This window comes from Patagioenas fasciata, chromosome 18 (assembly GCF_037038585.1).
Source record: "Patagioenas fasciata isolate bPatFas1 chromosome 18, bPatFas1.hap1, whole genome shotgun sequence".
Classification (NCBI taxonomy): domain Eukaryota; kingdom Metazoa; phylum Chordata; class Aves; order Columbiformes; family Columbidae; genus Patagioenas; species Patagioenas fasciata.
The window spans coordinates 13,029,812-13,041,504 of NC_092537.1; the positions used below are offsets into that span (position 1 = coordinate 13,029,812).

At 55.8% G+C, this 11,693-nt stretch overlaps 1 protein-coding gene across 1 annotated transcript; it reads right to left on the reverse strand.

Annotated features, from left to right (window-relative positions):
- Positions 1 to 10,347: 10,347 nt before the first annotated feature.
- On the reverse strand, positions 10,348 to 11,693 carry LOC139829354 (glutamine-rich protein 2-like). Its single transcript, XM_071816484.1, has 3 exons — positions 11,283 to 11,693; positions 10,849 to 11,013; positions 10,348 to 10,695 (listed from the first exon to the last, which is right to left on the reverse strand). The coding sequence occupies exons 1-3, from the start codon at positions 11,469 to 11,471 to the stop codon at positions 10,567 to 10,569; spliced, it is 483 nt and encodes a 160-aa protein (XP_071672585.1). The 5' UTR covers positions 11,472 to 11,693; the 3' UTR covers positions 10,348 to 10,566.

The following is an 11,693-nucleotide window of genomic DNA, read 5'->3' on the forward strand; positions in this document are numbered from 1 at the left end:
AGAGAAATTCCCGCAAACAGGGTTAGTAAAGTAATGTGAGTCCAGTTAAAACACCCCTAGGTTGCCTGTCCGCAAGCCAGACGGCTCATATTGGGTGGTTCAGGACTTAGGAGCTATAAACAAAATAGCTGAGGACCTCTACCCAGTGGTAGCAGACCCATACACCCTTCTGACAGTATTAACACCTCATTTGACTTGGTTTATCGTTTTACATTTAAAAGATGCTTTCTTTTGCCTCCCTCTCCATGAAGCCAGCCAGACAATATTTGCATTTGAATGAGAGAACCCTAAAAATAAATGTCAAACCCAGCTCACATGGACGGTGTTGCCACAAGGATTCAAGAACAGCCCAACAGTATTTGGAAATCAGCTTGCTAAAGATTTTGAATCCTGGGAAGCCCTGTCTGATGAGGAACAGATGCTACAATACGTGGATGGCATTTTAATCGCTACTAGAACCAAGGAGACGTGCATGACCTGGACCCTGTGGACCAGAAACACCTGCAATGGAGTAAGGAAGCCACACGAGCCTTTAAGAACTTAAAAAGGCTTTGATGTCAGCCCCTGCTCTAGGACTCCCACATGTGAGTCAACCATTTTCCCTGTTCTCTCAGGAGAAAAGGGGAATACCCTTGGGTACATTGGCACAGGATCTTGGCCCGTATCGACAAGCAGTGGCCTATTTCTCCAGACAGTTAGACCCAACTGCAAAGGGGTGGCCCGGATGCCTGCGGGCAGTTGCTGCAGTGGTACTGAATATACAGGAGGTCCAGAGATTTGCCGTGGGTCAGAAGATGACTGTGCTCGTATCCCCCCCAGTGTCTAACAAGATGGTGTAGAAATTATCACAGTATCACAGTATGTTTGGGATTGGAAGGGACCTCAAAAGATCATCCAGTCCAATCCCCCTGCTGGAGCAGGAACGCCTAGGTGAGGTCGCACAGGAAGGTGTCCAGGCGGGCTTTGAATGTCTCCAGGGAAGGAGACTCCACAACCTCCCTGGGTAGCCTGTTCCAGTGCTCTGTCACCCTCACTGAGAAGTTCTTTCTCAAATTTAAGTGGAACCTCTTGTGTTCCAGCTTGATCCCATTGCCCCTTGTCCTATCATTGTTTGCCACTGAGAAGAGCCTGGCTCCATCTTCATGGCACTCACCCTTTATATATTTATAAACATTAATAAGGTCACCCCTCAGTCTCCTCTTCTCCAAACTAAAGAGCCCCAGCTCCCTCAGCCTTTCTTCATAAGGGAGATGCTCCACTCCCTTAATCATCTTTGTTGCCCTACGCTGGACCCTCTCCAGCAGTTCCCTGTCCTTCTTGAACTGAGGGGCCCAGAACTGGACACAATATTCCAGATGGGGTCTCACCAGGGCGGAGTAGAGGGGAAGGAGGACCTCTCTCGATCTACTGACCACCCCCCTTGTAATACACCCAAGGATGCCATTGGCCTTCCTGGCCACAAGGGCACAGTGCTGGCTCATGGTCATCCTGTTGTCCACCAGGACCCCCAGGTCCCTTTCCCCTACACTGCTCTCTAATAGGTCATGCCCCAACCTATACTGGAACCTGGGGTTACTCCTGCCCAGATGCAGGACTCTACACTTTCCCTTGTTAAATTCCATCAGGTTATCCCCCGCCCAACTCTCCAGCCTGTCCAGGTCTCTGGATGGCAGCACAGCCTTCTGGCGTGTCAGCCACTCCTCCCAGCTTAGTGTCATCAGCAAACTTGCCGATAGTACACTCAATTCCCTCGTCTAAATCATTAATGAATATATTGAATAATATTGGCCCCAGTACTGACCCCTGAGGCACTCCGCTAGATACTGGCCTCCAACTGGACTCCGCACCATTGACCACCACTCTCTGGCTTCTCTCTTTAAGCCAGTTTGCAACCCACCTCACTACTCTATTGTCTAGACCACACCTCCTCAATTTAGCTGTGAGGATGCTGTGAGGGACTGTGTCAAAGGCTTTACTGAAGTCAAGGTAGACCACATCCACCGCTCTGCCATCATCCATCCACCTTGTTACATTCTCATAAAAGGCTATGAGGTTGGTCAAGCATGACTTACCCTTGGTAAAGCCATGCTGACTGCCCCTAATGACCCTCTTATCCCTGATGTGCCTTGAGATGGCACCAAGGATAGGCTGTTCCATTACTTTCCCAGGGACAGAGGTGAGGCTGACCGGTCTATAATTACCCGGGTCCTCCTTCTTGCCCTTTTTAAAGACTGGAGTGACATTTGCTTTCCTCCAATCCTCGGGCACCTCTCCCGTTTCCCAAGACTTGGCAAAAATGATGGATAGCAGTCTAGCAATGACTTCAGCCAGCTCCCTCAGCACCCGCGGATGCATCCCATCTGGACCCATGGATTTATGGACGTCCAGACTACTTAATTGTTCCCTAACCCAGTCCTCATCGACTAAAGCAAACTCCTCCATTAACCTGGCTTCATCCGGGGTCTCAGGGGTACAGGGTTCCCCAGGACAGCCTCCAGCGGAGTAGACAGAGACAAAGAAGGCATTCAGCAATTCTGCCTTCTCTGTGTCTTCTGCCACCAGGGCACCCACCTCATTCATCAGTGGGCCTACATTGCCTCTGGTATTAGTTTTATCTGCTATGTATTTGAAAAAGTTCTTCTTGCTGTCCTTGACCCCTCTCGCCAGCTCTAATTCTAAGGAGGCCTTGGCTACCCTAGCTGCCTTCCTGCATCCTCTAACAGCAGCCTTATATTCCTCCCAAGTGGCCAGTCCCTGCTTCCATGACCTGTAAACTCGCCTCTTCTGCTTGAGCATACCCAACAGATCCCTATTCAACCACGCAGGCCTTCTGGCTCCCTTCCTCGACTTCCTACGTGTGGGGATGCTCTGATCCTGAGCATGGAAGAAGCAATCTCTGAATGCAATCCAGCTCTCTTGGGCCCCTTTTCCTTCAAGCAGTCTTGCCCATGGGATTTCCCCCAGCAATTGCTTGAAAAGGCCGAAATTAGCCCTGCCAAAGTCCAGGGTTGCAATTCTACTTGCTATTCTGTTCCTGCCACACGAGATGCTGAACTCCACCATCTCGTGGTCACTGCAACCCAGGCAGCCCTCAACCTTTACTGCTTCGACCAGACCCTCTTTGTTAGTGAGGATGCGATCCAGCAGTGTACCTCTCCTGGTCGGCTCCTCCACCATCTGCATGAGGAAGTTATCATCAAGGCACTGGAGGAACCTCCCGGACTGTGGCTGGCTGGCTGAATGGTCCTTCCAGCAAACATCAGGGAAGTTAAAATCACCCACAACAACCAGGGCCTGTGACTGTGAGGCCACTCTCAGCTGCGTATAGAAGGCCTCATCAACTTCCTCAGTCTGATCTGGTGGCCTGTAATAGATACCTACAAACGTATCACCCCTGCCAGCCTGTCCCTTGATCCTGACCCATACACTCTCAACTCGTTCCTCATCCGCTCCTGGGCAGAATTTAGTACATTGCAGTTGCTCTCTCACATAGAGAGCAACTCCACCATCACGCCTGGCTGGCCTGTCTTTCCTGAAAAGGGCGCAGCCATCCATGACCACATTCCAGTCATGTGAACTGTCCCACCACGTTTCTGTAATTGCCACCAGATCATAATCTCCCGACCGAACATAGGAATCTAACTCCTCCTGCTTATTCCCCATGCTGCGCGCATTGGTGTACAGGCATTTCAGGGAGAGAGCAGAGCACACCAATTTCTCCCCAGGGGCACAGGAGGCCACCCGGTCCTCATCTGTTTTAGAATGCTGCCCCACTGGGGCAAGCCCAACTACAACCCCATCCCCCTTCGAGCCTAGTTTAAAGCTCTCCAAATGAGCCCAGCTAATTCCTGCCCCAGCATCCTTTTGCCTCTGCGAGATAAGCCTTTCCCGCATAATACTGTCCGGACTGGAGTCTTATAAAACCAGCCATTATCAAAAAAACCAAAGCCCTGCCTGTAGCACCAGTCTTGGAGCCAACCATTTAGAGACTGAATTTTCCCATTCCACCCCACATCGTCACTTGAAGAGGGAAGGAGTGAAGAGAAGATCACTTGAGCCCCTGAATCTTTCACCATCCTTCCCAAGACTAACGTTGTCAACCCAGCTTCTTTCCTCAGTGGTAACTTTGGAGAACCAGTTCATCATGACTGCCTGGAGACCGTCGAAGCAACACCATCCAATCGACCAGATCTAAAAGACATTCCTACTGAAAACGCTGAAAACTGGTTTACGGATGGAAGCAGCCAGCCTGAGGTGATCTGGACCTTTGCCTCAAAATCCTTTCGTGCAAAAGGCAGAGGTAATTGCCCTTACTCTGCTCTGGAACTAGCTCAAGTTAAAACGGTTAGCGCCTATACTGACTCCAAGGATGCTTTCAGGACTGTGCATGTGCACAGAGCAATTTGGAAAGAAAAGGGACTTTTGAACCCTCAAGGCAAACACATCAAACATGCGGAGGAGATATTGAAACTACAGGAATCATGCATATTAAGGCACACCAGAAAGTGAGCTCGGAATCGGAAAAGGCTGGCGGACAGAGAGGCAAACCAAACGGCTCAGCACAAGGTAAAAACACAAAGGGCTCTCGTCCTTGGCGGGCAGGTCTCTTTAACAGGTAAGCCAGAGTGTACTAAACAGAATCGAAACTCATCGTAGATTTAGAGGAATCACATCATAAGGAAGGGTGGGTTCAAACCCCCCAGGGAAAACTTATCATCCCCTCTCATCTGCTTTGCCCTTCAGGAAGGGAAGAACAGAAGAAGAGACTTTGAGGACTAGAACCACTATGCAAACACTGATTAGGGAAACAGGAGCTAGAGATTTGTCTATCACTGTAGAACAGGTGACAGCGCTGTGATCTTTGCCTCCAGACTAATCCCAAAAATATGCCTAAGCTAGAAATGGGTCAAATTGGGAAAGGGAATGGGCCTGGACCACAATGGCAAATTGATTGTTCAGAACTCCCAGGAAAAGGGGGGTACCGATGTTTGTTGGCATTAACTGATGTTTTTTCAGGTTGGCCAGAAGCGTTCCCTACCAGGACAGCAAAAGCGTAGGAGGTGACTCGAACATTGATACACAGAATAATACCAAGGCTTGGAGTCCCAGCTGTTGGATCCTCTGATTGAGGGCCACATTTTATTGACGTGTATGTGAAGTCTTTTGCAGAGAACTTTGAAACCATAATAGCAAGGTCCATTTCAAGACCCCCTGATATCCTTCACCGCTACCAATATTAGAGAACAGGATGCCTGGATTCACCGTTCTAAAGTGAAGAAAGCCTGCGAAACACCACGGAGGGTAACCCAGGTGCAACCTGGAAAACTCTGTTTTTCACAATCACCTTTCGGTCCTTCTGGGGGACCAGCCTGGGTGGTGCTTCCCGCGTTGGGAAGAAGAAACCCAAAAGAACAGTGCTAGAACTGCAGTGAGCGGGGTCACCACGCCAAGGAGCGCGAGCTCCCGCTGCAGCCCAACAGATGCCGTTGCTGCCGGGGCACCAGCCACCCGGTCATCAGCTGCCCCAGAAGAGCAACTCGAACGTTTTGTTCAACATTGAAATTTGTTTGTTCTTTGAGAGAGAAAGGTAAGTCTTCTCATGTAGAAGTAGCCTTCTTGTTTGTGGTAAAAGAAAATGTTAAAAAGGGAATCATCATATTAGTGAAAGAATTTACTAACCTTCCTGAAAAGGCGGGAACTAATAGAGGGGACTAACTAACTAACACTTTGAGGGTGCCTACTTTAGAGCTTTATGTAACCCATTATGTTAAGAAAAAACAGAACCTCGTCAAAGGCCATGGTAAGAAGTTTTACAGCACCTAGATGTAAATTTAAGGCACCTGGCTGTAAACCTGAGAAGACGAGATAACGACGATTTACAGCAAAAGGGGGGAACCAGTCTGGTTTCAATCGACTTGGCAGCTTGGGTCCAGTCAATTCAACATAATGAGCCAAAGGTAAAAAGCTGACTGTGATGAGGCTGAAGGAGCCTTCATCCAAAGACCCCTCCTCAAGACCACCAGCCGGCACTGCGCAGGTGCCACAGGGAGGGGTCAAGGAGGAGACTATGGAAATGATCACCTGGGACTCATTTTAGTAAGAAGCAGGAAAGGTTATGAATATGTAGAGGCGTTCCTGGGGTCATTATGAATATGTAACACCTTACTGTATTTAAACACACCTCATATTGTTAGAAGTTGGGCATGAACGGTGGAACGATCGCCCTTGCGCCCGACGTCGAAATAAACATACCTGCTTTATAACCTCGTGAGTTGGGAAGTTTATGACTTCACAGGTTGTAAACTTGTTTCCGCTCATCATCACGGCCAGAGAGCCCTGCAGCCCCGGCGCAGCTCTGAAGTGAGAAACAACAGATGTAGAAGGCAACCCCAGCTCCTGGAGCATCCTTTTCTTACTCCTGCAGGGATCACCGCCCCTTAAGGGGTGGGGAGGAGGAGGAGATCCCTTCGGTACCTGCACTCTGCTGGTTCACTGCTGGGGCGCAGTGCTAGGCGCAGGAAATATGAAAATAAACCGGAGCAGCAGCGCTCCTGGGGCGGGGGGTGTTCCTTGCAGAGCATCCCCCCGGGAGCCGGGCCTCGGCTCATCCCGACCCAAACCCGCCCCACGCCCACCCGGCGGAACCTCAGGAACCAGGGGACAAGTGACCCCACGATGGGGGTGGTCGGGCAGAGAACGGGTTCCCTCTGGCTGGGAAAGGGGGCGTTGAGCTGAGGGGGAACGGGAGGTTTGGAAAAGGGGAAGGGGGTTCCCTGCGAGGCAGCGAGGCTGCAGGGGGGGTCCCGTCCCCTCACGCAGCCACGCGAGCTCCGCCAGGGGCTGGAGCGCCGCTCCCCGCGGCCGCCGTCCTGTCCGCGCGAGAGACCGCCCCGCCGCCATCTCTAGTGAGGGCACAGCGGCCGCGCTCTCCCCGCACCGCGCTCTCCCCGCACCGCCCGAACGGCGCCGGTACCCGAGCAGGAGGACTCGGAAGGACGTTAACTCCCCCTCCTCGGCAGGGTGCGCCGCCCGCTTCCCAAGAGCGGCTCCCAGAGCGACCGGCTCCCCTCCTCCCCGGCGGCACGAGGCACGGCCTCAGGGCGGCGGCTTCACTGCCCGCGCCCAAGATGGCGGCGCGACGGGAGCGGGAAAGCGTGAGGCGCTGCAGGCGTCAGGCCCGGCCCGGGAGCCCCCAACCGCTCCTGCTCCCACGCACCCCCCCCGTTTGCTTTACATGTGTGTATCGTATATAAATGCAGAGACAAGGAGCAGCGGCACGGAGCAGGCTGCTGGGTACGGGCTGTTCCCTCGGCACACACACCCACACGCCCCCGTCCGGGGCCCGCTGGGCACGAAAGGGAAGGTGAGGGAAGAACGAAAACTAAAGGCACACAGGCGTCCTGGCTGAAGCCGAGTTGTGCTCGTCTACCCTTTGAATGACAATTCCAAAGGCACATCCCCACTCAAGAAAGCTGGTGGCTCCGCAGCGTCCCCAGCAGACACAACCACCGGCCGGCGGGGCGGGGGGGGCTCTGCCCGGGGAGCTCCCGCAGGGTCCGCAGTCTGAGGACAACGCTCCGCCCACAGCCCCGCACCGAAACCGCCGGAAGGTCCCACAGCCTCCTTGTCAAGCCCAAGGGAACCCGAGCTGGGCCCATATACGGCCAGTGCTCCAGAGGCTTCTCTGCTCCCAGGCGTTTCATTCAACGAGGCCTCGTCTGTCAGCCGAGGGCTGTGGGCGTGACCAGAGCGCCCATCAACCGGAAGTGCCGGGCGCTTTCCTGCGGCTGCAAAGCGCTGCGACACGGGGCTGGGGGCACCCCGGGGCGGGGCGCGGAGCCGCTGCGACCCCCAGTTCTGGGTCCCCCGGCCCAGAGCAGAGCGCTCCCCTCCTCCGGCTGCCGACAGTCAGCCCGGTGAAGCGCGGAATGACCTTACAGCCCTTGAGGTTATAAAGAAGGTATGTGTTTATTTATGACGCCGGGCACACCGGGAATCATTTCACCTAATACGTGTGTAAAATTACAGTAGCTGTGAACTTGGTTAAATGCAGTACAGTGTTACGTATTCAGGAAAGTTTTAGGAACGCCTATACATATTCATAACCTGTCCCCGAGAAGGCGGTTCTTATTACAGTGATTCAGGAGACCATTTCCAGAGCCTCAACCTCTGGCTGCTCCTGGTGGCAGCTGCGCAGTGACTGTGACCCCGGGTCCTCGTTCTCTGTACACGGTCACCGTTGGTCCAGTGTGATGAGCTGGTTGGGTCTCAGACTGCTGAGCCGGTTCAAACTGGCGTATCTCCTGTCCTGTGCCCACGTTTCTGTAATCTAGTTCACCCAAGGATTATTATCTTTGCAAGGCGTCAGTGAAGTCCTGTTTTTCGTACAATCACAGAATCACAGAATTGGCCAGGTTGGAAAAGACCTCAGAGATCATCCAGTCCAACCCTTGGTCCAACTTCAGCCCGTTTACTAGATCATGGCACTAAGAGCCATGTCCAATCTCAGTTTAAAAACCTCCAGGGACGGTGAGTCCAGCACCTCCCTGGGCAGCCATTCCAATGCCTGATCACTCTCTCTGTAAAGAACTTCTTCCTAATATCCAGCCTAAACTTCCCCTGGCAGAGTTTAAGCCCATGTCCCCTTGTCCTATTGCTGACTGCCTGGGAGAAGAGACCAGTTCCCAATAAGTTACACAGAGCTAAGCAAGGCTGGGCAATAGTGATGCGGGTTAAAGGGTCAGCTCTCTAAGTGTCTTTAGTGATGTGGGGTAGGGTTAGTTCCTGAAGTGTCAAGTGTTAGTTTGTAAGTGTTAATTAGTTAATTGTCAGTTCCCTGTATCACTGGCTTCTTGCACAGCCCCCTGGTTACCCCCTGACCCCGTCCCCCCAGTTAGTCCCAGGGGGTGTTTCTGAAGCCCATGGACACCTCAGCCCCACCCGGGGTGCAGGATGGGCCTTTGCTGGCTCTGCCCTGGTGCCCACTGGTTTGCTCCCAGTGCTCCCTCTGGGGGGCCCTGGCTACCACCGGATCCACCTGGGCACCCCTAAAGTGCCATTTTAGCACTTATTTTTCTCCTGAAAAAGCAAACACGGCGGGGCTTTCTGCCATCCTGCCCCAGGGACCCCCACTCAGACCACACCAGCGCTTGGTTGCTCATCATCATTTATTGCAGCCACTGCCTGCTCAGCGCCCGGGGCGGTGGGACCGGGGCCGGGACCCCCGTCCTGCCCAGCTGTCAGGGCGCCGATTCACTGCGGCGGGGCTGGACGGGCGGCAGCGGCTTCGGTGCCTGGGTGATGTGTCCGAGAGACGAGACTGGTCGGCGCAGCAGCACGGCCGTTAGCAGCGAGGTCGAGGTACCTGGGGGCGAGGGGCAGGGTCAGCCACAGACGCCCACAAACAGGGTCCTGCCCCCACCCTGAAGCACACAGGCTGTTGTCCCACACTGCCCAGCACCACCCCCCATGTCCCCCAGCTCCCTCCAGCTCCACCACGAGGAGCGGCTGCCCCAGCAGCCAGTGCTGCCCCCACATACCAGGCCAAACCCCAGACCCTCGTCCCACCCAGCCCAGCTGCGGGCACAGACCCGTCCCCCCAGACAGCAGGGTGTCCTCTGCCCCCCGGTGCCCTGACAGGGCCATACTTGGCCGGCTCCTCAAGGTCAAGGTGTCTGGGGTGGCCCTTGGCGTTGTGGGCAGCTGAGAGCCCCCCATCATAGAAAGCTGATCGTCCTGCCGGTTCCCATCAGTGTTGTCCTGGCCCGACAGCTTCATCGCGTCCTTCTGGGAAGGGGAGAGCGTGTGACCCAAACATGGGGCCCCATTCGACATCCTCCAGCAACCCTCCCCCAGCCAGCTCTCCCTGGGGAAACTGAGGCACAAATCCCCCCTACAGGCTCAGCATCCCCCTCCCCACCTCCGTCATCCCTACCTTGTTGGGGCTGCGGGCGCTGGGTGAGGACGGCCGTGGGGTGCTGGGCGGTTGGGGCTGGAAGCGCGGGGGCGTGAGGGTGTGTGGGCCCCCGCAGCTCCGCGGAACAGTGGGGTACCTGCACTCGCCCGTCCGCTCCCTGTGGGACAGGACACGGGGTGCTCAGTGCCTGGCAGGTGGCACCCCATGTGTCACTCGATTCCAGGGAGGGGTCGGGGGTGCTCCCTGTTCGGGGGGGAGTTACTCACGGTCCAGGCGCCAGCATGTTGACGGGCCGGTCGCAGGACAGGCAATGGAAACCAGGTAGCAGCTGCCTGGAGGGGGGAGAAAAGGGCTGGGGAGCTCCTGGGGGGCACAGCCCCACCTGCACACCGTCCCCCGCCACAAAAAGCCTCTGCACCCACCCCCCAAGATTGGTTCAGGAGGGCTCCTCCCACACGTGCCCCCTCATTGTGCCGCCTCCGTCGCTGGGAAGCTGCAGCTGGCAGGAGCACAAGGCACAGCCACTTGCTCAGCATCCCCAGGGGCGCTGCCCACTCGGCTCCCACGCCAGGGTACCACAGCGGCACGAGCTGGGACAGCCAGCAGGAACAGGGCCGGCACTGCCAAAGCCACCGCTGTCCCCATCGCACTCACTTCCTAGTCCCAGCAGCATTGTCACGCTCTGGCTGCAGCGCCTTCTCCTGGAGCTGCTGCCCGCTGAGGCTCTTCCACCGCTCCTCCTGCTGCTGCCGGTACGCCCCCAGCTCCCGGCGGTCCAGCTGTGGACGGGTGACACCCTCAGCCATCTACCCCAGGATGGGACATGGCGGTCCCCAGGGGGACAGCCGGGAGGGGGCGCCCTCGCAAGGATGCTGCCTCAGGCTGCCAGGCCCCTAAGGTGCCAGTTCTGCGTGGAGGGGACGAGCCCTCACCTTGCAGTCCATCTGTCTCTGCAGCTCTTTCTGGAACCGGTGCCAGCTCTCCTCCTGGTCCGTCACCCGGCTCGTCACGTCCTCCATGACATTGTTCAGCCGCTCCACGCACGCCTCAAACTGGCTGCGACTGACTTTGTCAGCCAGGGCGGCTTTGTCTGCTTTCTAGCAACGGGGAAAGGGACAGGATGCAGGGACAACGCGAGAGGGACAAGTGGCTGCGTGGCCCTGTTCACCCCATCACCCCCGTGGGGTTGGTCCCACCAGCCAAAGTGACTCGGGGTCACAGAGGGACCTGGCAAGGGACCCGCAGCCGGGCTGGAAATCCTCCCTCCCCCTGGCTGCTTCTGCCAGCCGGCACCCAAGGGACAAGGGGTGTTTGTCACCCTGCCCGGGACACCCTTGGCTGGCACCAGGGCCCCTCAAGCCCCTACCTCATCGATTCCCAGCACCAGCAGCTGCTCCTTGTCTGCTTTCTGCTTCTTGAGCCTCCCCAGGGCCTGGGACAGAGCCTTCCAAGGCAGACAGCAGCCCGTGACGCCACGGCAGGGTCGGAGCTGCCCCCCCGGCCAGCCGAGCACCCCCTGCCTCCCCAGCCCATCAGAAACCTCCAGGAAAGGCATCGGGAAGCTGTGCAGGGCTGCGAGCAGGGTGGCAGGGGGACAGATCCCTTGGGGTCCCAGCCTGGGCTCTGCCTGCGGGTTACAGCCACCCACCTTGATGTCCTTCTGCTCCTGCTGGCGATCCTGCTGGAGGTTTGCAAGGGCCGAGCTGAACTTCTCGTAGTCCTTTTGGAGCTGCGTGATGCTGGCCTGGAGGCACTTGAGCTGCTCGTCCTGCTGCAG

Bases quoted from the DNA above. Each gene is read 5' to 3' on its own strand.
- LOC139829354 (XM_071816484.1), bottom strand. From the start codon at position 11,471: ATGCCTTTCCTGGAGGTTTCTGATGGGCTGGGGAGGCAGGGGGTGCTC. The intron at 11,014-11,282 runs GTAGGGGCTTGA...CCCCGTTGCTAG, and splicing joins TGGTGCTGGGAATCGATGAG to AAAGCAGACAAAGCCGCCCT. The intron at 10,696-10,848 runs GTGAGGGCTCGT...ACCCGTCCACAG, and splicing joins AGAGACAGATGGACTGCAAG to CTGGACCGCCGGGAGCTGGG.